Source organism: Lipomyces tetrasporus (genome assembly GCF_029532465.1).
Source record: "Lipomyces tetrasporus strain NRRL Y-64009 chromosome Unknown POJ06scaffold_7, whole genome shotgun sequence".
In the NCBI taxonomy this organism is placed as follows: Eukaryota; Fungi; Ascomycota; class Lipomycetes; order Lipomycetales; family Lipomycetaceae; genus Lipomyces; species Lipomyces tetrasporus.
Window position 1 is genome coordinate 271,615 of NW_026611602.1, and position 22,800 is coordinate 294,414.

Consider the following 22,800-nt stretch of genomic DNA (forward strand, 5'->3'; position numbering starts at 1 on the left):
AATGTGACTCGTGATGCAACCAGCGCCACCCAAGTATTATATACCGCCTAGCCCGTCCCGCTGCTCCCTTGCTGATCGACCACTATACAATCATTATTCGTTTACCAATAGTCACAGATGTCAGCCATATCGAGGTATTATTCACTAAGACCAGTCCTTTCAGGTTAGTTGACTTCAACATTGTCGATGTGTAGAATCGCTAACAATAGTCATTGACAGTTATCACCTTTTCGCGGTAGTCATTCAGTCTGTATCATTTGATTCGCTTCACAAACCAACAGGTCAACATCATCATATTCAAAATTGTCTTCTGATTCCTTGATTTTCTATATATTATTTCAGATCATATGGGTGAAACAACACTTTTGCCAGTTGCCAACCAGTATCCTTATTCTCCCCTGCTAGACAAGCTTGGTGGACGATTGTATGCAACTACACCGCCAAGTATCGCGTCGCATTACAAGGATGTTGTTAACTTCACGGAGACGCCCGTGAAGTTTCCCGGTCGACATCGTCGCAATACTTCTAACAAGGTCGCGGAAAAGAAAGATTCTACTCCATCCGTAACCACCAAGGCGGCGAAGACGAAAAAGCAGCCAAAGCAGCAAGATCCACAACCGCAGCCGCAACTGATCTCCAGTGCGCCTGCAACTCCGATTCGCCAGTCGAGTGATCCCAATAGATATGCGGGTCCCACATTTCATTCTTCTCCGGCGCCGAACAATCTTCCTGTGCCGAAGTTTGCATCAAGTTCCGCTCCGACTGGCTCCTCTGTTGAGCACTATTTCGCGAGCAAGAGAGTCGCCGAGTCAGATCTTTCGTCATCTGCAAATACGGTCCCAGATCCAGCTTCAGTGACTCCGACAGCTTCATCGCCAGATGCATCGCTGTCGATTGTGCAGTCCGCCGTAACTGAAAAGAGCACCGAAGACTCGATTGCCATCTCTGCCAAACTGGAAACTCCTCGGACTAGCCGATTTGGTGATAGCGTCGTTTTCAAGCCTCGACGCAAAGGGTTAGCTCAAGTCACTCCCAACTCGGAACGCTTCAGCAATACTTCATCGCACTCCGGCAGCACCACCAGAAACACCGTGACTGATCTCAGTACCGTGAGCGGTCAACAGCGCCGGGCCCCAGCAGAATTTGATTTCTTGTTTAAACCATCTAGCACTTCCTCACAGCGCCGCGCTCCTCGCGACTTTGACTTCTTGTTCAATCAGTCAGCTACCTCGAGTCCTAGGTAATATATTGGTTTAATGTAGAATTAGTGTCTGTGGCGTGATATATAAGAGATGCATCCTTTCGTTCTTCCAATGAGAATGGCGTTTTGTATAGTTATGGGAGTTGATATGATCTTCTTGTACTCGTGACAGGTCTTGGATTACGGAGTCGTTTGTACTGACTGTAGTAGTAAGTTTTGTACGTCTGTTCTACTTTTTTCCGTCGGCGTTTATTCATTATTCATTCATTCATTCATTTCATGTGATTGTATTGTCCTTTTCCGGCATATCTTAATCCTTAATTCGCCTTATTTTTAGTGCGATATTTGCGTGTTTGTTGTACAGTCGTATTTTGGGAGTCCTGCATGGGCAGTCATGGGTCGGTATATGTATGGGTACAACGGATACATTGCTATATAGGGCGCATGGATTGTTTCCTTTGTATTTTTTTTGTAAGTTTTGAAAAAAAAATATAAAATCGTGCGGATGGCTCGCATGAGTCATCAGCTCTGATTTTAAACAATTTCTTTGTGCAGTTTATTGTATTATCTAGCACTGTATGGCAGAATGTATGGTGCGGGACAGCAAGAACCGACCAAATTTTTGACCACACTTCTAGAAACATCAGGTCATGGCACCACATCGATATCCTCCTAGAAGCTAAATCAGACGATAGATTGTCCATTTAAAAATACAATTTGCTAGTTTATATTTGACGAAAAGCAAAACAACCAAGTTTTGCTACATTTTGTACGGCCACTTTACTATGGGAGTAGAAAAAATTGACGGGATTACGCAATAGATACTACTGTAATGTAGGCATTTATGCCATAAATATGAGAGGTATTTGTTAGTCACGTGGTGTCACCTGATTTGGAGTCTCGTCGCGTCGACGCGTCAAACAGAGTAAATAACAATTGAGTCAAAGCGTGTAGCTTTCATTAGCGACAACTGCAATGCCAGCAAAATCCAGATTCAGAATGTGCGAAATTATGCGAGGAAAGCATGGAAGTACATTGAATCATATTCCCGAGGCTAGGTAGGCAAGGCTGCGCGCGGTTTTTGTCGTGGAAAAGTACAAATGACATCGACGGCCGCCAGAATCTTTGGAATTGGAGTGAGTTTAAAATTTCGCATGCTATATAATATATTTCACATAATCGTTTTTATGATTTTCTTGTAAGTTATTTAATATAACGGTGTCCTCCGTTGCTTCTCTGCTGCATTAGTCGCGCAGTTGATGCATGCTATATATGGAATATACATCAATTACCTGTGCATTTAGGTAAGTGTTAGGGTTATCCAAAAATTTGGCGGTTTCTAACGGCGCGGTCGGTTCTTACTGTCCCGCACCATACTATTCCACGGCTGTATGCGTACATTTCTGCACGCGCGGCTTTTATTAAGGGACTGACTGGTCCTGCATAACTGGCGTTCTCCGATCATTAAACGTTAAATGATGACTCCCTTTCGTTTTGTTTATTAACATACCGATAGTAATGACAACGTAAAATGGAGACACTGATTGGGTGGATTCGGTTACTGACTGATTGGAGCCGGTATTCCTGATTGCGCGCGGCGTTCGCAACGTATTCGTGTTTTCGGGGTTGCATTAGCGTTGAGGCGCATGTCAGCGTCCGCTCCACTCTGCTGAAGCTGTGGGCCAGACAGCTCCAACACGTCCAATGCGACGTAATGATGAGCTCGCCCTGACCTCGAAAGAGGACAATTCGTTCGAATGGCCGGCCTCTTCGAGCAGACGCGTGCGCTCTACGCGAAATGCTTCCTTATCTTCTTCCGCACGTGTTTGTGGACCTCCATCCGCTCATTCTTCCTGCCCGTCATCTTCATGTTCATTCTGGTCAGCGAGTTCCTCGAACTTCAGCTGCGCAATCCTTTTATGCTAACGGAAACAGGGATATGCGCAGAATTTGTTTGTACCTCGGGGGCAGTATGGCGTGGCCGATCCCACTACTGTCAAACAGTTGTCTGAAGTTATCGGCAATCGCAAGCTCGTGTATCTCGCATCGACTGTCGGCGGCCTTACGTCCGATATGCGCAAGGTAATGCAGACTGTCACGTCTGGACTGCCAGCGTCCCAGGTCATTGAACTCGACGACCCTGTCGATCTGCTCACGGTCTGCAAGCAGAACCTGCGCGGGTCCAGCACTTGCTTCGGTGCCATCCAATGGAACAGTTTTGATTCCGAGAACAGGGTCTACAATTACTCGCTACGCGCCGACGCCGGCCTCGGGATCATCAACGTCCCCGACCACACGTCTGACGCGGAACGGTACCTACTGCCGCTGCAATGGGCTGTCGACGCCACTTTGACTGGGTTGTCCGTCTTGGACGACGCGCCGCTCTCGCTTCCGTACACGTCGCGCTCGGAGGAACAGCACCGCCAGGATATTCGCGTCAACTACATGAATGCGGTCATCAATTATATCTCCCCGGCTATGTACCTCGCCATGATTGGCGTAGTGTACCATATGACTGGTCGCGTAGCCTCAGAGCGCGAACATGGTCTGTCCACCCTCCTGGAAAGCATGGGATGTCGCAAAGCGGCCCGCCATCTTTCTTTCTTTCTCGCGTTTTCGACACTATATCTCGTCGGCTGGATTGTCGTCGGCGTGGCCGTCGGCTTGAGTTTGTTCAAAACCTCGAACCTCGGAACCGTCATCGTGTTCCACATCCTTAATGGGTTTGCTAATGTATCTTGGTCACTTGTGCTGGCACAGCCGTGGAAACAGACTCAGTTGGCTGGTATCATGTCTACAGGCGTTTGTATTCTGCTTGCCATCATGGCTGTTATTCAGCGAGCGGTTGGGCCCCACAATGGCGCAACGTCGGGCGTGCTTGGGTTCATTTTCCCGCCCATGGGCTACGTCTTCTACATCCAAGAAAACGCGAGATACGAGCGCGCGACAATGGCAGTGTCGTTAACTCACGTCGCGCCGGAAGGCTATACAGCTCCAGGTATCTACTGGATCGGCGCAGTCTTGCAAACAGTTGCGTACATCTTCCTCGGCATGGCATTTGAGCGTGTTCTGTACGGGAAACAACGTCGCACGACTGGCGACAGCGAGCATGACGAGTACGCGCTCACATTAACCCACGTCACGAAGTCATACAGACTTTTCACGTTTCTCGGGCTATTTATGCAATCCAAGAGGCTTGCTCCTGTTGAAGCCGTCAAAGATTTGTCTTTCTCGTTTCGAATCGGAGAGTTGGCCTGTCTGCTTGGCGCTAATGGCTCTGGGAAGACAACTACGCTCGAAATGATCGCGGGCATTCAGAACCCGACGTCGGGCACTATAACCTTCGGGTCAAGTACCGAACTCGGAATATGTCCGCAAAAGAACGTGATGTGGGACGAACTGACAGTTGAAGAGAATGTTCGGATGTGGGCCCGAATCAAGGCCATCCGCGGTGCTGCCGCATCAGATATAAAGGCTGAAGTGGCGGATTTGATCTGCGCGTGTGATCTGAGCTCCAAAAAGAAATATCTGTCCAAGAATCTGTCTGGCGGACAAAAGCGTAAATTACAGTTAACCGCGATGTTTGCCGGTGGCTCCAAAGTGTGCTGCGTGGACGAAGTGTCGTCAGGTTTGGATCCTCTGTCGCGAAGGCGGATTTGGGATATTTTGCTTGCCTCTCGCGGTGAGCGGACGATTATTCTGACGACGCATTTTCTGGACGAGGCCGATCTTCTTGCGGATAATATTGCTGTCCTTGCTAGGGGGGTGTTGACTGGCAGTGGATCACCCGTGAAGCTAAAAGAGGATTTCGGGAACGGGTATCGTGTGTTCAGTATCACACCGGCGTCTGGAAGAGAGATGGTTTACGAAGTCGAGAACAGTAGCCAGGTTATCTCTCTCGTGAGTCGGCTCGAACGGGAAGGACACAAGGAGCTTCGAGTCTCTGGGCCGCAGCTGGAAGACGTGTTTTTAAAGTTTGCGGCAGATTCAGATCCTGAGATTCAAGATCTCTTGAAAGCGAACGATACTCTTTATCGCGGTGATGACGAGATGAGTAAGGACGCTGTCGTCACATTTGAAGAAGTGTCTAGCGAGCTTGAGTTGAATGTTGGCAAGATTGTCGGTTTGTGGGGTAAGGCCGCTGTATTTATTTCACTTTTGCCTTGAGGCGCAAGCTGACGGTAGTAACAGCTCAAATATGGACTATGATGCGGAAAAGGTTGATTGTCACCCGCAGACATCCCTTCCCAATGTTCTGCGTCGTGTTAATTCCGATCTTGGTCGGAGGCATCGTTTCGCGGTTCGTGAGGTCATATGAAGGTGCGTCTTGTAATATTGTGAATACGGTGGATGATCAGGAATATGATTCGTTTACTCTGTCCGAGTCAGCGGATTCGTACGACATGATCTTCGGGCCGCAGTCTACAGTGATGGAGTATCTTCCTGGAGTATCGAATTACCTTGCCGTGTCAACGAGTGCAGGGAATTCCTCGGCGGCTAATTCCTTGTCGAGTACTGTCACTTTTGAGAACACTTTTCAAACGTTCACTGACGCCGTTCACACGAACTTCTCGACCTTGCTTCCGGGTGGCATATACCTCAATTCGCCAGTGACTTTGACTTACAGAGTAAACGGAGGATCAAAGCTCGCGGCGGCGGGCGCGGGAATCGTATTTGGTCCGATCGTGCTCAACATGCTGAACAACATCCGTGCGAACGGAACGGCGACGATCATTACAAATTACTCTCCGTTCCAGTATCCTTGGGTGCCAGGCACCGGCGATTCACTGCAATTTATTGTATATATCTGCCTTGCGATGGGCGCGTACCCAGCCTTTTGCTCTTTGTATCCGACAATGGAACGGCTTCACCGCGTCCGCGCTCTTCATTACTCTAACGGCCTCCGAGTGTTACCTCTGTGGATCTCGTATCTTTTGTACGATTCTTGTTTCGCGTTGCTAGCCACAGTGATTGTAACTGGCATTTTGGCCAGCGCGAATTCAAACTGGTTTGGATTGGGATACTTATTCGTGGTGATGTTCCTGTACGGCTTTACGTCGATTCTCGTCGCGTTCGTCGTCTCGTTGATTTCAAAATCGCAATTGGCAGCGTTTGCGATAACTGCCGCCTATCAGTGCTGTTACTTCCTCGTCTACCTGATTGCATATTTATCGGTCAACACTTTTGTGACTGCCAGTGAAGTCGACCACACACTTAGTATATTATACTATGTGATGGGATTGTTCGCACCAATCGCGAACCTTATCAAGGCGCTCTTTTTGTCGCTCAATCTGTTCAGCTCGATGTGCAATGGCGACACGGCCTATTCGTATTACGGTGATATAGGCGCTTACGGGGCGCCTATTTTGTATTTAGTTTTGCAGGCCGCAATATTGTTCGGCGTGTTGATTTGGTGGGACTCAGGGCTGTTTCGGCTTAGAATCAAGCGGAAAAGGATTCCGGACGCGGAAGACAAGGTCGCGCTGCCTGATGTCGACTTGATGTCAGAGGTCCACAGAGTCGAGAATCCGCATAACGGCGATGGGCTGCGCGTGGTGCACCTTTCCAAACAGTTCGGCAAGTTTGTGGCCGTCGAGGACGTCAGTTTCGGTGTTGCGAGAGGCGAATGTTTTGCCTTGCTAGGACCGAACGGAGCAGGCAAATCAACCACGTTTGACATGATCCGCGGTGAGATAGTACCGTCGGGAGGGAACGTTTTTGTTGAAAACGTGTCTGTTTCTTCGAACAGGGCGCATGCGCGGACGCATTTGGGGGTTTGTCCCCAGTTTGACGCGATCGATCAGATGAACGTGGACGAGACGTTATCGTTTTATGCGCGGCTGCGGGGATTGAGGGGTGCTGACGTGCAGCACAACGTCGAGGAGATTATCCACGCTGTCGGGATATCGCGGTTCCGTACGCGTATGGCGGCGAAGTTGTCAGGTGGGAATCGACGAAAATTGTCACTTGGTATTGCTTTAATGGCTAATCCAACGGTGCTGTTGCTCGATGAACCGTCGTCTGGCTTGGACGCGGCGAGTAAACGCATAATGTGGCGCACACTGGCCCATGTGGCACGTGGGCGAAGTATCGTGCTTACGACGCATTCGATGGAGGAAGCAGACGCGTTGGCTTCTCGTGCCGGTATTTTGGCCAAGAATCTGCTGGCCGTCGGATCAAGTGACCGGCTGAGGGAGCGGTATGGCGATTTTTACTACATCCAGATAATCCACGTCGACGGGATGATCTCGACAGAGGAGGCGATGCAGCAGATTGTGACCTGGGCTAGGGATAAGTTCGTGGGACACGAAGTCCGGGTCGAGGGTATTATATACCACGGCCAAGTCAAACTTGCTGTGCAAACGCAAGGTGATCAGCGGAAGTTGAGCGTTCTCCAGATCTTCAGTGCTGTTGAACAGGATAAGGAAAAGATTGGGATTATGTATTATTCGGTGTCGCAGCCGAGTCTGGAGCAGGTATTTTTGAAGATCGTGGGCGAGCATGATGTTTCAGAGGACGGTTATGGCAGGTAGCAGCTTCGGTGCACTGTGAATCGCATTCGGTACCACCATTCATAATCAAGTTTTTGCATAACCGTTTGGATAGATTGTAATTGGAAGATGAATAGGTATTAAAAGCACTAATGTACAAACAAACCAAACCCCATCCATCATCATCATCAATAGCGTTTATCAATGTCCGTACTGTATGATGAACAACAAGTAATCCATACCGTTCCCAACCGTACCTCATCCTAAGAACTTTTCTATAAGATTTATTAATATCACCATCCAACTGCGCTCTCGACAACTTCGTTCCCAGACGTGCCGCCCACGACGTCCAGGAATGTGAATGGATCTTGTTCGTCGTCGGCGAGTCCGAAATCGTCAAGACCGCCAAACAAGCCACCAGAAGTGCCATCGATGTCGACGTCCATACTCCCGCTTTCGTGAGACGTTGTGCTGGAAATCATCTCGTCGTCATCATCCTCCGCAAACAGATCTTCATTGATAATGCCTGATATGGCACGTTCGGAATGGTCGACAGCGGTAGTGACGTCCGAAGTTGACGAAGAGAATTGAGCAGGAACATGATGCTTGCTAGCCTTGGCCCTACCAAGACCTTTCTTGACAAGTAGCTCGCGATTAAGTATAAAGTCCATCTCAGATTCGTCTTCGAACGAATTCTTTTCTGCCGGGATCGTGATCGACGCCGGTTCAGACGCCGCTCTGGCAGATTTGCCTGGATTTGGCGCAGAGATCGGAGTCGCGGTGGATTCTGATGATTTCAGTTGGGCTTTGGATGATATTGATGACGAGATGGAAAATAATTGCCGGAGTGAGTCTTGCTTCTGGGCACGTGGGCGGGCGCCCTCGGACTCTGCTCGGGTCTGGCGGACGGAAGAGGTATCTGTGGGAGTCGCAAAGAGCATTTCGTCCTCGTCTTCGTCGTCAACGGGTTGCCGCTTGTCATCACCAGTGATGAGCCGGTGGATCATGTCTGAGATCTCGGACTCTACGCGCTTTGCGGGCCCAGAGTCGAACTCGGGCTCTTCGTCGATAACGATGCTCGAGACAGCAGTGCTGATGGTCGAGTCGGAGAAGTATGTCGAGGACGAAAGGGAAGACGAGAGCGAAGATGTGGAAGACGCGCGATCGAGGTTCCTGCGTGCAGCCGCGGCAGCGGAAGCGAGCGTGGACGACGAGGAGGACGATATACTGATATCGGAGTCATAGACACCTACTGAGGACGAGTCGTCGAGTCGGGGCCACCAGATGTCTGACGAAGGGGCGGGAAGTGAGAAAGCGTCTGGCGAGAGGATATCGAGGTCGAACGCGGAGAAGGCGGCCGTGGACTCGGATTGCGGAGTTGTATGTGGAATCGCGATACCGGGACGGGAAGCGGCGGAGTGGCGCAAGGGTGTGGCGGGGGTGGCGGTGACGGCTGAGGCGGGTAGTGACGCGGCGGCGGCCGAGCTCGAGGGTGAAGCAGCCGATGCAGCCGGACCAGAGGCCGGGCCAGGTGCAGGCGAGGCCACTGACGATGCGCGTGTCGAGACTGAGGCGGACGACGACTCGCTGGCACTCGACGGCATTGGCTTGAGAGAGCCGAGTGCGACTGGAGCAGCGACTGGGGCGGAGGCTGCAAGACTCGGCACTGCATATAAATGACATTGTTAGCTTGTACGACGAACGTCCGCTCTGTATCCGTGTCTGCCAACTGTATCCGCTTCATTATTGTTACTGTAAAGTGTGATAAAATGAAACAATTGTGGGTCAATTGTGAATCGCATTCCACACGTAGTATTGACTAACCAGTGACAGAACTACACCCAAGAGGGTGCGGAAAATAGACAGCGATAATTAATGATAGACAGTATAATCGGACAAGTGTCGATATTCACCGACAAAGCTAGTTCTATCTGCCCGTCGCGAGGCAAAGGCGCTTCCGTCTGCCCGGTGCCAAATCAATTGCACTGCATTCGTAACCTAGTCATAAATGTGCACAGAGTACCGGGAAGCGTCGGAACTGGAATTCAGATACTGAAGAGATATGTGTAATGGCAGACGGTGCAGGATGGAACGCAGAGACAACGAAGAGTTTTCGCACTCACATTTTGCGCGCCGGCGCTTTTTCAGAGCAGCGGCGTTGGACACGACCATGTCTTGCTTTTTGTCTGCATCCGGGGAGATTGCGACTACGCGGTCGGGGGAGGCGCGCTTCTTTGCTTTTGACCTTGACGCAGACGGCCTGGGTGGAAGAGTTATTGTGGTTGAACCGGCGAAGATGGAAGACGCAACGGAGCCGATGACGCGGGAGCCGAGGTGCGACAGCGACGTTTGCGCAGGTCCTTTCGCTGTTGATGTGCTTGTCACTGATGCCGCTGTGCTTGCTGCTGGAGTACGGTCTATCGGTGCTACCGCCGGCGGCTTTGGCAGTATTGGCCTGAGTGCGGGCCGCGGCTGGATGGGACGCGCATGTGCCGTCGGCGGCTGCGGCGTAGAAGCCAAGGACATCGCCTATTGTTGGTGAGTGGAGAGGTGCCTTGACGGCGGGTAGCAATTGATGCAAAGTGAGTGGAGTTGGTGAGAGTCAAGAACTCGAGAAGTCCTGAAATGACGGTGACGATGTAAAACGATAGCTGCCTTGCCCGGATGTCCCACTAGCCTAATTGGGATGGCGTACTCTGAACTGCTGCCGTGCTCACAGCTGCGGTTCCTCTGGCCCGGCCAGCTTCCGATAGTATTTAGGTGCCTGCCACACGGGAGTTTCGAGTATCCCGGGCATGCACAATGATCACCACGATAGCCGATTACGGCAGCTGCAAATAAGGCTTGGACGGCAAAATAACTTCGATATTATTGTGGGCACCAACGTTTTAATTAGACTTAGCGTGTTAATTATTATACAGAATGTGAGAGACTAGCCAATCTACCAGGTAACATCATTGATGCGCACTACAATCGAAGGCAGGACAATAATACTTGGAGACTATAAACTGAATAGTGACTTTAAACAACAGATTGTCATCTCAAACACATACTCATCCTCATATTCTATGTCGTGCAACTATACTCAATTGACTTCTGTCCAACACGTAGTACAATCTCCAAGTACATAATCAATCATCCAACGCCGTAATGCCGTATGCAGGTTGCCGAATATACACAATCCAAGTCAAGGTATTGAACAATCTAATTCGCATTATCACGCCGCCGTCACACGATCCCACCGAACAAGTTCCATGTCGACCGACTGATCCAGTTCGGTTCGTTCGGCACCGTTGACATACTGCTCCATGACCAGAAATCGTGTGTAGTTGTCTTGATTGTCTTGCACTTCTGCAGCATACACCTCCACGTGGAAAATATCCGCAGCAGCAATCGATGCTATTGCAACTGCATTTCCTTCCTTTTCAGCCAGAGTTGCTGCGTATGCTGTAGAGTCTACACTTATTCTCGTAGCATTCGAAAAGTGGGAGGTGAGATACCGTGTGCACTGGCCCCATACTTGTGGATGTGAATACACCGTACGAACGGCATCCTCACCACCCTGCTTTATTCTCAGTAGCGTAGCTGGCGCCGCAAGAACATAGTGCTCAACTTTCACCTGTGTCTCGCCTATGATACTTGGTCTAGGCTCCGTCGTCCTGAGGAGGTCGTAGGTAAACTTGACTGGCCCATTGGACGAGTTTGAGAACGGGACCACAACGTACGCGGCTGTGCCATCCTGGACTGCAGCGAAGCAGTCTTCGATCGTGTTCAGCGGCACGTACTCGTAGTGCCCTGATGGTGTTTTGCCAAAGTACTGTGTGACCGCCTGTTATGTGAGACGGAGCCAGAATATTAATGGTACAGCACAATAACAACTCACCTGCTGCGAATAAGTGCCCGGCGGTCCCAAATATGCAATCAGTTTCGAGTTAGTCATGCCGTCCGGGCAATGTGATATGTATATAATGCTATTGCGGGAATGAAAGTCGTGGCAATCGACACGAGGCGCCGTCAAACTTTATGTGGCATCGCCGCCGTTCATACTGATTTGCCGACCAGCGCATTCGAACTCGGCAAGTGCGATGAGCAGGGTCCGATGTGGACGTATGTTTGCCACGGCCACCGGCCGATTGCTAGTATGTTAGTTGTCAGTATTAAATGTAACTGCCAAGCTAATAGAATAGTCACGGCCTGCGGATGTAGTCAATCGGGAGAAATGGATGGAGATGATGGGCATATTTGCCAGAAATGCCCTGCTCCCGCCGGCGATGACGCGCTTTGTGGCCGAAGTCTGGCCTTCGACAGTCGCTCCGCTTGCTCCGGTTCTTCCTGGTCTTCATGCTGAGACTGTCGCGTCCGCTGATTATGCGCGAATCGTCAGTGTGCTATTATACGCCGCCAATGCCGGCAGCTGCGAACATGTCTGGCTGCTTTTCAGCGGCCTCGACTCCTGTTCGCGAGCAGGGATATTCAAGCCGCTAGTGGATGAATTGTGCCGTAGACACATGCCGGCGACCGCACTGGGCTTGCTGGCAAATGCGCTCTCCACGTCCGCAAACATGTCCTTCACGGAGACTATCGCGTCAGCGGTCGACATCGCCATCCTGGCAGCGGTCAAGAGACCAGCCAGCGAGCGGCTGTTGCTTGACTTCCTCGCCGCCATCGACACCCTTCCGTTCGCGTTCGGTAGCCAGACCCGCGAGCTGCTCGCCACAACCATTTCCCACCGAAATTACCGCCGGCTTTTGTTCGAGCTCTCTCGTCTGCGCCAGCCCCTGTCCGAGGCCGAGTACGTGCCGGTTATTCTCGGCCTGTGCGGCAAGCATGAAGATGTCATATTTCTTGTCAATCTTGGCCATTACCACGTATTTCCACAGCCAGCTATTAGCCCCAGCCCGTCCTCGTACCATTGGCAGCCGTGCGTGTTCTGGCCCGGCGTCTACCCCGAAATAATCGATCGCCTTGTCCGGATCGACCGTCCGTCCGACGCAATGTTCTTCTTTCAACAGCTCACCAGAGCGAGACCCCTCACGATCAACTTGTTCAACCTGCTTGCCGTCAGTGCGCTCCGGTTACGGCGCATCGACATCGCACATGCCCTTTGTCGCGCGGCCGTTGCCAAACTGCGCGACGAACCCAACGGCACCAATGTCGACGTCGTCTCGCTCATGACCTATTCGGTCCTCTTCTATGGCTACAAGCTGTCAAACCAAATCGACAGCGCCTGCCGCATGATCCACAAGATCGTCAATAGCCGCCTTCCGCTCGACCCGGTCATCGCGACGCAATATTTTGACATGGTCGCCACCTCCTACAAGCCGGCCCGAGTGATAAACACCTACGTTGCCATGTTTGGCTCGTACCCACTGGTCGAGCTTGGCCTCGACAACTATATCGACCTTGACACTCCAAATGAGCATGACGCCGACCTATTCGAGCCAGAATTGGAGCTACCGCTGCAACAACCAACGGCAGTCACGCTTGCTATCTTGCTACGGTGCATAATTACGCGTACCATGTATATGCCCCACTTACTCACGCTCCAGCAGAACATCAAGGCCTTCGTCAACAGCGGTGGCTTGGACAAACTAGTTCCTAACGACCCGGATGATCCGATTGGCAGTGCTAGAAGGACTAGCGACGTCATTACGTTTAATAGGATGATGCGCAACTGCATTCGACAACGGAAAGCCCATTTGAAAAAGCACATATTGCCCAGAGTGATTTAGATAATTAATTTTATTGTATTATAATTTATATCAAAACATCGTCCCTTAGTGACCGTACTTCTGGAATTCCCTAGAGCGTTCAGGTTAGCATCTCATGTGCTACATCATCCTGGAAGCACCTACCATTCCCGATTGTCTAGTGGGCACACTTGCCGCGTCTTCAACCATCGTGAAATGCAGTGGAAGTGAAAAACGTGCTATCCAGTTAGCCAGACGGAGAGACAAAAAATCGATGTCGACTGCTTACATTGCAGATGCCCCATGCCACGAGACATTCCTCCGTGGTAGCACTTCCCTGGTTCGCCTGACATTCAATGCCTGCTACGTTAAGAACCTAATCGCAATATGCAAATGAATTCGAAGTAATACGTACATGGCTCCATGATATGGTTCCGGCAAATCGCACAGTTCTCGACAACAATGTCTATCAAGTCAGAAGCGGTTCACAACCGTAACCTCGAGACAAACTCACCCCAAGCCCACAACGACACCGCATTCCACTACACCGAATCCCGTTAGTAGATCGCTCGTAGAGATGCTGGGCGGAATGTTAACTCACTTTTCGCACTTCGAACCGCTTCTTGGCTGCTTTCTCCTTCGACGCAGGTGCGGCAGCAGGGGCAGAATCGACTTCCATATCCATTGCTTGATCGCTCATCCTGTCCTATCGCAGTACTGTGCTGTAATATCTATGCCAAACCACGTAAATCCTGGTCACAATGTCTATATCTGAAATCTCTAGCCTGTAAATGGCCTGTAATCGTAACTGTCTTCGACTGTGGTTGTTTTGGAGATGATATATCGCTCAACGCGCGTGCTCAATTAGGTCGCGCCTCACTGTCCTCAACCCAGCACCAGGCAGGGTAACTTATGCATAAGGTTATGAACAATTATTGTATTTTGTGCCATTATTTTCATGGACTTACGTTGTATAATAATCATTCCATATTCATAACTGTAAAGGGCGGCCCTTGTAGCACTATGGCGGGAAAGTCCAATCTCCAATATCATTCCTTTTCAGACAATATTGGCATTTCCCACCCCCATCGGAAAAGCAACAGGCCGACTGTGAAGTTATTGAGGTATATTAATGCCCATAGAACAACGATGACAAACCAGTGCATCGGTATAGTCGTTCCTTTGCGGTGTATAATTGTATCTGCGACTGGGCTCACTCCATAATAGCCCCGATAACTTATTCGCCAAAACTTACTCGAAGAAAATTCGGCTAAGTATCACTAACATTCAGACAAGATCTCATGGTGAGCACTGAATATAAATTTATGTGCTGTATGATTTATTTCCGACTACTAGATTACAAAATACAACGCTTGAACCCGCCTCTTCCCTATTTTGTGAACCGCTCAAATGAAACCGACTCTATTCGCAACGTCCAAAACATCATTCTCTGACGCCAATCGTATGTATGCTTTCTTGCTTCCGGTAGGGCTACCATGTGTTAGCTTCTCCTTCCAGGATTGAAATAAGCACTCGACCTACGTAATGAGTGTAGTGACCTTGGCCACGTCCACGTTGTACAAGCTCTTGAATGCATCCTTGATGTGTCTCTTGTTGGCCTTGATGTCAACAATGAAGACAATAGTGTTCGACTCCTCAAGCTTCTTCATGGTCGACTCATTACTGTGCGGGCCAATGATGACCTTGTATTGGTCAAGACGGGGAGCATGTGCGATCGACTTGCGCTGGTACTTGGGCGTCCGCGGGAGACGGAGTGTCTTGGGGCGGTGGAAGGTAGTCGAGGTGCGGACCTTAGTGACCTTCTTGCCATGGATGCCTTTGACTACGGCCTTCTTGGCCGCGACAGCCTTCTCAGCTGCTAATTTATGTTAGCTCATAGTCAACCGTTGAGGACGAAAAATTCGAATGAAATAGCGGTTGTGAGGCGTTGTCCATCTCCGTATCCCTGCTATGACTTGTCTAACACATCAGAGGCAACCTTCGCAATCTCGAGCCTTCCAAAGATGCCGTCGTGAAATCCTTGTTGCAGTAGGTTCAATATCTGTTATTGTATTGCAAATACTCAATCGATCTCCCCGCCTCTCAACCGCATTTCATGAAATCGTCCTCTTGTCACAAGTTTCGCATACAAAGAGTGACAAATACTCACAGTTAGACTTCGGTGCCATTGCTGATATATGCGGATGTTTGTTGGTGATCAAAGTCCTGCCGATGCAAATGCCTCTCCTGCTTCTTGGGAGTTGCTAGCACGGGTGTTGTTGCTAACCTGAACCGTTTCACTCTACCGCCGCTTGCACGTGTAGCGTGACTGCTAATTCTTTAGGGTCTTGCCCTAACTTGCAAGCCGTAAGTTTTGCGGCGCCTGCTCGCGTCGCATTTGAGGCGCAGCTCTGTGGCTTAGCTTCGGAGTTTGTTTTAATTTCGCAGCTCCAAGCGTTGACGAGGTGTTCACGACAAACACATTTCATAATCTAGTATACACGATCAAAAATCCTACTAGTATTACACATATTGTACATCCATTTTAAATGCCAGATTCACAATTGCGCCGAATATCACTCCCCAGACAGCTCGCGCCGTTGCTGCTCTGTCAGCGGTTCCGCGTCAGCTGCAAAACTAACTTCTAACATATCTTCCATCTCCTCGCTGACGGTTCGCAACTTATCCTTGGTCTGCACTATTGCCTCCGCACCGGCAACGATCCGACCAGGTGGATTGTCGACGCCCGCCACGCTCAAAATTGCGAATGCGACCTAGAATGTTAGCTTTCCTGCGGATCATAATCCTAAGGATTGTTTGTATATACATTTTTAGCTAGCAACTCCGGCGACAGTTCTTGGCATGATAATAGTGATCGCACTGTACCGCTTAATGTATTCTTATAATGTTCTTGTTGAGAAGTGAAAATGATTGGATTGGCAAGCACCCTAGGTCAATGTCAGTAGCGCCAATACCGCCATATGAGGTCTTCGAAAGGAAGGCAACTTACGCTGCTTCAAGCCCTGGCTGTACCACGGTGACTTTAATATTAAATGGGGCCACTTCAAATGCCAGTGCCTACCACAAGGGTAAGTTGCGCGACTCGAGTTGGATCAGAGAAACAGCGTACCTCAGCATATCCTTCTAATGCGTGTGCAGCCGACGTTAGGAGTCCTAAGCTGGGCGTACCCATATGTCCAGCTATACGGATTAGGTCTCTATTCGCAGAAACCAGAACACGTATTCAAGAACGTACTTATTCCTGTCACACATAATATATGTCCAGATTTCTGCTTTCGTAACACTGGTAGCACGGTAGTAATCACATTCACCGGCCCGTAAAGCAATGCTTCGAACTGCTCTCGTATATGCCATTCGCTGGCTTCTTCTATCGTACCCACAATGGCTGTATTCTTCGTCAGCCTGTTGATGACAGTCGCATGTTAGTGACTTACATTTCAGAGAGCAACTACGGATGTTAGCAGACGTCGACTCCATGTGAACATCACGTCATACTCACTTTACAACTATATCAAGCCGCTCCCATCTCATTAATAGCCGCGCCAAGCAGCTCTGACAGAGTGGTTTATTTCTGCCGGCATTAGTCTCACTCTGGCGTGCAACCAACCGCTCATATTCTAACACTCACTTGGGATCCATCTCAAGCACTAGAACACGATCTCCGAACTCGGGCTGCAGCATTTCACTGAGTGACGAAATTGACTCCTCCTTGCAGGCTGCAGCAACATAGTGTCCCTTCAGCAACGTCTCGATCGCAAGATCTCGTCCCAGAGCAGAACCGCAATCTGTTATGAGCCAGACTTGTGGCACGAACACATTCGCACTGCTAGCTCCCGACACCGTTTCTATATCCCCTATCGATTGAGCCTTTGTGGACGAATCGAACTTGACTTTCAGAGGCGGCGGCATTGTGTATCGTATCGTAAATATGCGAACTGAACCGTCGAGATTAATGTAACGAATGGCAATTGGCCGCGACCTTTGGACGTCGTATTATTGTATACGCATTCGCAGATATCCTAATACAGTCCAATTAGGCCTGTCGACTGACCGCCATTCCGAGACATGATAGGAATGGGGTTGAGGCTTTCTACTAGGGTACTTCCATGAGACTCCGGCGGCGGTCCGGCCTAAGCTCGGTCGGCTGCCGGTGTGCATACACGGTTATTGGCTTCGTCGACAACATATACCTCACTCCAACGACATCAATGTGTCTGTGAAGTGGAATCGATAATCACTGCTGACAACTTCATGATATCTGCAACTCTTTCCGGTTCTAAAATATATCGTTACAAGCCATCCAGCTCCACGTAACATATAGTGAGGAGACGAGACTAGAATTGATTGTGTGCAAATATACACATATTTGCTGCCCTTAACCGTGCTCGAGTGGGGGTTTATTTATGGTAATTGCTATCTCAACTTTAAAGATTCAATAGCCGGTACACTGAAATAATATTCGGAGATTAAAACACTCTGATTCGCAGCACTGGGGTCATCTGTGAATAACCCAACACACTTTCTTTATACCGGGACACGCTTTCCTAATGGAGCTCGCAATTCGGCAAGGTACTAACAGTAATGCAGACTCTACTACGTTATCGGAGATAGTCTTGCACCTTTCATGAGCGGCGCTGGGATTCCATCTCCTTGTCGCAATGAGCATCTACGCGGGCCGGATATTGTGCGCGCTTGGTTGACCTCTGTTATCCACTGTCTGTTTCTGTAAGATCCTCGCACCCGCTACGTCTTTCTCGAGCCAACCACGCGGGGACAACGAAAAGGTAATTGGCTATTTGTTGCATCACGACTTTGTAAAACTGGAGGAGTTTGATTTTCCCACATAAGCGGGCCGTGCTCTGATGAGAATTGGTCGAGGCTCGTTCTTCAAGGTCCGACCCGTCCAGTGATGTCTCCATGGACACCAGCTGATCGATTAGCTCTGGCTATTTGGGGCTCAAGGTGTTAGGCATCCTTGAATGTGTATTGGTCGTATTAATAATTATGAGATAATGATATAATGAGGGGCTAATTGGGTCGCAGTGATGCTGACACTGATGAACGAGTCGCGGCAACGCGGCTAATAGATCCCTAATAACTGTCACGAACTCACTACTCGTTCGCGTCCAGTAACGCTTTTAATCGCATCTATTTAGTATACTAGTGGTATCTGCTGATGTAACCACCGCAAGCGGGGACACTCCCATCGGAGGTCTTCTCCCTTTGTATGACAATCATCACAATCGATTAAGTAGATCGACGCTCACTATGAGCACGGCGCCAAGTGAGTCTGCAATTAATTAAAGGTATTCTGAACTTGCGGTGTCAACTGTTGTGTGACTTCGACAAGCCATATCGAACAGCAGACAGTGAATAGCACAGTGGCAAAACATCTAATTGGCAGGCGGCAATCCATCCCAAGAAAGAGCCCCAATGCTGTGAATCTTATACCTCCACTGCCCCTACAACAATTGCTTTTCTCTCTACCATTCAACCATGTAGGGTATGCGGCTAAACAATATGGCAAGTATCCCTAACCCAACTGCTGCTACATCGAAACAGCACGTTCGCAACAATTTTTTCATTTCAACTACTGCGTGCGATAGAAAGGCACTCTTTTGACCGATTGAATCTGGTTCGAACACTGAACTTGAATTGATTCGGTGCTCCATTTTGTACTACACTGACGTTTTCGGTTTTTTGCATTATACGTGAGCATAGACATTGTATTTTCCTTGTGATTGTTATTCATAATTCGGAATGGCGCCCACGAATAGTTTGGAGACGGACGCGGAGAAGAATATCGAGATCTGGAAAGTCAAAAAGTGAGTATTCCAAGGATGGCTAATCTGATATATATTTGATGTTAACATGGTTATAGACTTATCAAGAGGTGCGCGTGGAGAATGGACGATCTGGCATTGAATTGAAACTAACGATGCGCAGTTTGGAAGCCGCGAGAGGAAATGGCACATCTATGATTTCACTCATTATTCGTATGTACTGCTGGATGTATGCCAAAATCGGTGTAATAGCTGCTAATGACCGGCGAAGCACCCAAAGATCAGATTCCGCGAATCGCCAAACTTCTGGCGGACGAGTACGGCACAGCTTCCAACATCAAGTCGCGGGTGAACCGTCTGTCAGTGTTGAGTGCAATCACATCTACTCAGCAGCGTCTGAAATTGTACAACAGAGTCCCACCGAATGGTCTAGTAATATATTGCGGTGAAATTATCACAGCTGAGGGTAAGGAGCGCAAGCTTAACATTGATTTCGAACCCTTCAAGCCCATCAATACCTCGCTCTACCTCTGCGACAACAAGTTTCACACTGAAGCTCTTTCCGAGTTACTGGAGTCCAACTCCAAGTTCGGCTTTATAATCATGGACGGTAACGGTGCACTTTTCGGTACGCTCTCCGGCAATACTCGCGAGGTCCTCCACAAGTTTACAGTCGATCTGCCGAAGAAGCACGGTCGTGGCGGTCAGTCAGCGTTGCGTTTCGCACGTTTACGTGAGGAAAAGCGTCACAACTACGTTCGCAAGGTGGCCGAAGTTGCCGTCCAGAACTTCATCACCAACGATAAAGTTAACGTGACTGGTCTCATTCTGGCCGGTTCAGCTGATTTTAAGACCGAGCTCTCCCAATCTGATATGTTCGACGGTCGGTTGCAGGCCAAGATCATTAAGGTCGTCGACGTATCATACGGTGGCGAGAACGGTTTCAACCAGGCTATCGAACTGTCTGCGGAGGCTCTTTCGAACGTTAAATTTATCCAAGAGAAGAAGCTTATTCTTCAATACTTTGATGAAATTGCCCAGGATACTGGAAAGTACTGCTACGGTGTGGAAGACACTCTCAAAGCTCTCGATCTTGGCGCTTGCGAGACTGTTATTGTCTACGAGAACCTTGACGTGGTTCGTTACACCCTCAAGAGCTCTAGTGGTGACCCAGTGACTGTCCATGTGTCAAAATCTAACGAGGCAAATTCTAAAGAAAAGTTTCTTGATAAAGCCACCGGCCAGGAGATGGAAATTATCGAGGAGCAGCCCATGATTGAGTGGTTGGCCGAGAAATACAAGGACTTTGGTGCTGCGCTTGAGTTCGTCACCGACAAGTCGTCCGAAGGAGCTCAATTCGTTAAGGGTTTCGGTGGGATAGGTGCATTACTTCGATATAAGGTTAACTTCGAACAACTAGTAGATGATTCTGATGACGAATACTATGACGATGATGACTACTAAAGGGCAAGCACCAAAGGTAAATAAAATAAGTGTACTGGATTGTTTGACACAGGAATAGGTTTGTAGTTGATTGGGAAGGTTATGCTTCGTTTTAGTTAGCTTGTCTTGTGTTCGTTTGAATTGTATTTCGGGGTACTATATACTTTCTATCCTTTATTGTGAAGAGTTCATCTTCATTAAGTATTTCTACATATTTCTACAGATACAAAATACTGACAAGGAAGTCGCTGAAACTCTAACTCCGCTGATTGAGAGTCAGAAGCAGCCTGCGAACATGGTCCACCAGCCTTTCTATCTCAACATCTTTGCCCTCGTCTGCATTCTCTCCAAGCCCGAGCTCTTTGACTTTTACCTTTCCCTGTTCGTATTCCTCCTGTCCCAAGATAACAGCAACTGGCGCACCGATCTTATCCGCCGCGTCAAACTGTTGCCGCGGCTTGGGCTTGCTTTTGTAGAGGAATTCCGCGCTAATACCCGCTTCCCACAGTTGCTTGGATATTTTTAGCCGTTCGGGAAGGAAGCCAGTCCACTCCTTACCACCACCGAAGGCCATGACGTAAACCTCGGTTTCGTTGGCGCGGATCTTGGACATGTCCTCCTTCGCTTTGATAATTGAGAAAATTCGTTCAACACCAAACGAGATACCAACGCAGGGCATGACAGATGACTTCTTGCTCTGCGAGAACATGCCAACTAGCTCATCGTAGCGGCCACCAGCAGCAATGGAACCGACACCAACATACTCTGAAATATCGTCGTCCATGTCCGCCGGTTTTTGGGATTTGTCTTTGGTGAGCTTCTCGGATGGGGGAGCGGAGGCGGAGGTAACACATTCGTAGATAATTCCTGTGTAATAATCGAGGCCACGGGCAAGTGAGAGGTCGAATGAAATCTTGTCCTCAATGCCAAACGCTGCGATGTAACTAAAGAGAACTTCCATATCCCTGATACCGGCTGCGGCAGACTCGTTCGACATTAACTCGTCATCTTGCTTTAGCAGCTGAAGAAGATCAGTGCCACCTACTATTGTCAGTGACAACTGCAATAGTTAGTCCTCCAAACAATGAACTTGCCCTTCAATTTGACATATTCGCCGATCTTGTCAGCGGCTTCGACAGGAAGGTTCTTTTCCTCGGTCATCTCTTTCTTGACATCTTCCCACGGCATTTTGTCAAGCTTATCGACAGCACTGCTAATCTTTCGCACGTCCCCAAAGGGAACGCCACAAACAGCGAAAATTCCGTCCAAGATTTTTCGATGGTTCAACTTGATCACAAACTCCTCAATGCCGAGAGCAGTGAGGCCCTCGGCGGCAATGCACAAAACTTCCGAGTCCGGAATCATGCTCTCGTATTGTCCCGCGATATCGAAATCACACTGGTAAAATTCTCGCATGCGGCCCTTGGTCATGGCTGGTTGGTCTCGGCGGTAAACTTTGGCAAGATGGTACCGCTTGATTTGCTGGATTGTCGGATTCATTGCAAGAAAGCGCGCAAATGGCACAGTTAAATCGTATCGGAGAGAGCACAATTCACCACCTTGATCCTGCAAATCGTAAATCAACTTCGAATCCTCCCCGTACTTGCCGGCAAGGATCTCGCGTAACTCGAACACTGGAGTGTCGATTGTAACACCGCCATGGCGCTTGAAGACTGAGGTAATGGTATCAAAGATGCGACTGCGGAGGACCATGTCCCTGTCAGCCCAGTCTGCATGTTGTGTCAGTCTTCCTTCGTTCAAGGACTGTACGATTACCGATATGACACACCTTTGGTTCCCTTCGGCGTCTTGAGCGTGAATTGTTGGGTTATCTCCTTCCTCTCTTTTCGGGCCATCTTTGGTCTAACTACAGCGCCTGTTGAATATTGCTTAAAAACAGTTGCAACGAGAGGTTGTGACGGGCAAGTATTTAATCTAACGGCGCCTGTTAGAGATATTACTTGGCGGTAGGAAATTTTCATCTAGATGCTATGCTACCCATCCTGTTGACTCACGAGTTTTGCTTCTTAATTCAGGGGCGGTGGTCCAACTTGTTCGGTGACTACTTTGCATACGAACACCTCATGATTGTCAGCCACGAATCCGGCCACAAAATCAATACTAATTCGACGTCTCATGCATGATCTACCAACATACACAAATAAGATTGG

The 22,800-nt window shown here is 49.1% G+C and overlaps 10 protein-coding genes across 10 annotated transcripts; 4 read left to right on the top strand and 6 right to left on the bottom strand.

The window, feature by feature from the left end:
• Window positions 1-88: 88 nt before the first annotated feature.
• On the top strand, window positions 89-1,438 carry POJ06DRAFT_127568 (uncharacterized protein). The gene is made up of 2 exons (XM_056184327.1): window positions 89-134; window positions 240-1,438. Exon 2 carries the CDS (start codon window positions 348-350, stop codon window positions 1,242-1,244), a length of 897 nt encoding a protein of 298 aa, XP_056042537.1. The 5' UTR covers window positions 89-134; window positions 240-347; the 3' UTR covers window positions 1,245-1,438.
• Window positions 1,439-2,807: 1,369 nt separating this feature from the next.
• On the top strand, window positions 2,808-7,855 carry POJ06DRAFT_255912 (uncharacterized protein). The gene is made up of 3 exons (XM_056187956.1): window positions 2,808-3,081; window positions 3,137-5,333; window positions 5,393-7,855. Exons 1-3 carry the CDS (start codon window positions 2,959-2,961, stop codon window positions 7,732-7,734), a joined length of 4,662 nt encoding a protein of 1,553 aa, XP_056042538.1. The 5' UTR covers window positions 2,808-2,958; the 3' UTR covers window positions 7,735-7,855.
• On the bottom strand, window positions 7,856-10,387 carry POJ06DRAFT_255916 (uncharacterized protein). Its single transcript, XM_056187957.1, has 2 exons — window positions 9,816-10,387; window positions 7,856-9,358 (listed from the first exon to the last, which is right to left on the bottom strand). Exons 1-2 carry the CDS (start codon window positions 10,216-10,218, stop codon window positions 7,986-7,988), a joined length of 1,776 nt encoding a protein of 591 aa, XP_056042539.1. The 5' UTR covers window positions 10,219-10,387; the 3' UTR covers window positions 7,856-7,985.
• Window positions 10,388-10,501: 114 nt separating this feature from the next.
• On the bottom strand, window positions 10,502-11,632 carry POJ06DRAFT_224471 (Prephenate dehydratase; the record flags this gene model as incomplete). The annotated part of the gene is made up of 2 exons (XM_056185692.1): window positions 10,502-11,509; window positions 11,558-11,632. The coding sequence occupies 2 exons, from the start codon at window positions 11,630-11,632 to the stop codon at window positions 10,910-10,912; spliced, it is 675 nt and encodes a 224-aa protein (XP_056042540.1). The 3' UTR covers window positions 10,502-10,909.
• Window positions 11,633-11,674: 42 nt separating this feature from the next.
• Window positions 11,675-13,424, top strand: POJ06DRAFT_269158 (uncharacterized protein; the record flags this gene model as incomplete). The annotated part of the gene is made up of 2 exons (XM_056189356.1): window positions 11,675-11,831; window positions 11,899-13,424. 2 exons carry the CDS (start codon window positions 11,675-11,677, stop codon window positions 13,422-13,424), a joined length of 1,683 nt encoding a protein of 560 aa, XP_056042541.1.
• A 3-nt stretch (window positions 13,425-13,427) lies between these two features.
• POJ06DRAFT_255922 (uncharacterized protein) lies at window positions 13,428-14,228 on the bottom strand. The gene is made up of 6 exons (XM_056187958.1): window positions 13,984-14,228; window positions 13,897-13,924; window positions 13,798-13,848; window positions 13,672-13,742; window positions 13,548-13,621; window positions 13,428-13,494 (listed from the first exon to the last, which is right to left on the bottom strand). The coding sequence occupies exons 1-6, from the start codon at window positions 14,080-14,082 to the stop codon at window positions 13,470-13,472; spliced, it is 348 nt and encodes a 115-aa protein (XP_056042542.1). The 5' UTR covers window positions 14,083-14,228; the 3' UTR covers window positions 13,428-13,469.
• Window positions 14,229-14,699: 471 nt separating this feature from the next.
• On the bottom strand, window positions 14,700-15,766 carry POJ06DRAFT_127653 (ribosomal protein L23/L15e core domain-containing protein). Its single transcript, XM_056184328.1, has 3 exons — window positions 15,553-15,766; window positions 14,925-15,261; window positions 14,700-14,873 (listed from the first exon to the last, which is right to left on the bottom strand). The coding sequence occupies exons 1-3, from the start codon at window positions 15,569-15,571 to the stop codon at window positions 14,789-14,791; spliced, it is 441 nt and encodes a 146-aa protein (XP_056042543.1). The 5' UTR covers window positions 15,572-15,766; the 3' UTR covers window positions 14,700-14,788.
• Window positions 15,767-15,944: 178 nt separating this feature from the next.
• POJ06DRAFT_127722 (uncharacterized protein) lies at window positions 15,945-17,545 on the bottom strand. The gene is made up of 8 exons (XM_056184329.1): window positions 17,032-17,545; window positions 16,903-16,974; window positions 16,838-16,851; window positions 16,639-16,788; window positions 16,513-16,583; window positions 16,393-16,460; window positions 16,210-16,330; window positions 15,945-16,156 (listed from the first exon to the last, which is right to left on the bottom strand). The coding sequence occupies exons 1-8, from the start codon at window positions 17,310-17,312 to the stop codon at window positions 15,959-15,961; spliced, it is 975 nt and encodes a 324-aa protein (XP_056042544.1). The 5' UTR covers window positions 17,313-17,545; the 3' UTR covers window positions 15,945-15,958.
• A 1,458-nt stretch (window positions 17,546-19,003) lies between these two features.
• POJ06DRAFT_255957 (polypeptide release factor) lies at window positions 19,004-20,791 on the top strand. Its single transcript, XM_056187959.1, has 4 exons — window positions 19,004-19,228; window positions 19,285-19,296; window positions 19,350-19,399; window positions 19,458-20,791. The coding sequence occupies exons 1-4, from the start codon at window positions 19,164-19,166 to the stop codon at window positions 20,648-20,650; spliced, it is 1,320 nt and encodes a 439-aa protein (XP_056042545.1). The 5' UTR covers window positions 19,004-19,163; the 3' UTR covers window positions 20,651-20,791.
• Window positions 20,792-22,641, bottom strand: POJ06DRAFT_255959 (uncharacterized protein). Its single transcript, XM_056187960.1, has 3 exons — window positions 22,419-22,641; window positions 21,724-22,359; window positions 20,792-21,670 (listed from the first exon to the last, which is right to left on the bottom strand). Exons 1-3 carry the CDS (start codon window positions 22,609-22,611, stop codon window positions 20,886-20,888), a joined length of 1,614 nt encoding a protein of 537 aa, XP_056042546.1. The 5' UTR covers window positions 22,612-22,641; the 3' UTR covers window positions 20,792-20,885.
• Between the last annotated feature and the right edge of the window lie 159 nt (window positions 22,642-22,800).

What these genes read in the sequence shown, in the direction of transcription:
- POJ06DRAFT_127568 (XM_056184327.1), top strand. Translation starts at nt 348, where the DNA reads ATGGGTGAAACAACACTTTTGCCAGTTGCCAACCAGTATCCTTATTCT.
- POJ06DRAFT_255912 (XM_056187956.1), top strand. Translation starts at nt 2,959, where the DNA reads ATGGCCGGCCTCTTCGAGCAGACGCGTGCGCTCTACGCGAAATGCTTC. An exon ending in TCATCTTCATGTTCATTCTG is followed by an intron (nt 3,082 to 3,136) that starts GTCAGCGAGTTC and finishes TAACGGAAACAG; the next exon opens with GGATATGCGCAGAATTTGTT. An exon ending in CAAGATTGTCGGTTTGTGGG is followed by an intron (nt 5,334 to 5,392) that starts GTAAGGCCGCTG and finishes CGGTAGTAACAG; the next exon opens with CTCAAATATGGACTATGATG.
- POJ06DRAFT_255916 (XM_056187957.1), bottom strand. Translation starts at nt 10,218, where the DNA reads ATGTCCTTGGCTTCTACGCCGCAGCCGCCGACGGCACATGCGCGTCCC. An exon ending in AAAGCGCCGGCGCGCAAAAT is followed by an intron (nt 9,359 to 9,815) that starts GTGAGTGCGAAA and finishes ATTTATATGCAG; the next exon opens with TGCCGAGTCTTGCAGCCTCC.
- POJ06DRAFT_255922 (XM_056187958.1), bottom strand. Translation starts at nt 14,082, where the DNA reads ATGAGCGATCAAGCAATGGATATGGAAGTCGATTCTGCCCCTGCTGCC. An exon ending in GGTGTCGTTGTGGGCTTGGG is followed by an intron (nt 13,849 to 13,896) that starts GTGAGTTTGTCT and finishes CTGACTTGATAG; the next exon opens with ACATTGTTGTCGAGAACTGT. An exon ending in GAACCATATCATGGAGCCAT is followed by an intron (nt 13,743 to 13,797) that starts GTACGTATTACT and finishes TTAACGTAGCAG; the next exon opens with GCATTGAATGTCAGGCGAAC.
- POJ06DRAFT_127653 (XM_056184328.1), bottom strand. An exon ending in AAGGTCACTACACTCATTAC is followed by an intron (nt 14,874 to 14,924) that starts GTAGGTCGAGTG and finishes AACACATGGTAG; the next exon opens with CCCTACCGGAAGCAAGAAAG.
- POJ06DRAFT_127722 (XM_056184329.1), bottom strand. Translation starts at nt 17,312, where the DNA reads ATGCCGCCGCCTCTGAAAGTCAAGTTCGATTCGTCCACAAAGGCTCAA. An exon ending in CATTAGAAGGATATGCTGAG is followed by an intron (nt 16,461 to 16,512) that starts GTACGCTGTTTC and finishes CCCTTGTGGTAG; the next exon opens with GCACTGGCATTTGAAGTGGC. An exon ending in CAGCCAGGGCTTGAAGCAGC is followed by an intron (nt 16,331 to 16,392) that starts GTAAGTTGCCTT and finishes ACATTGACCTAG; the next exon opens with GGTGCTTGCCAATCCAATCA.
- POJ06DRAFT_255957 (XM_056187959.1), top strand. Translation starts at nt 19,164, where the DNA reads ATGGCGCCCACGAATAGTTTGGAGACGGACGCGGAGAAGAATATCGAG. An exon ending in TATGATTTCACTCATTATTC is followed by an intron (nt 19,400 to 19,457) that starts GTATGTACTGCT and finishes TGACCGGCGAAG; the next exon opens with CACCCAAAGATCAGATTCCG.
- POJ06DRAFT_255959 (XM_056187960.1), bottom strand. Translation starts at nt 22,611, where the DNA reads ATGAAAATTTCCTACCGCCAAGTAATATCTCTAACAGGCGCCGTTAGA. An exon ending in GACGCCGAAGGGAACCAAAG is followed by an intron (nt 22,360 to 22,418) that starts GTGTGTCATATC and finishes CACAACATGCAG; the next exon opens with ACTGGGCTGACAGGGACATG. An exon ending in CGAATATGTCAAATTGAAGG is followed by an intron (nt 21,671 to 21,723) that starts GCAAGTTCATTG and finishes TGACAATAGTAG; the next exon opens with GTGGCACTGATCTTCTTCAG.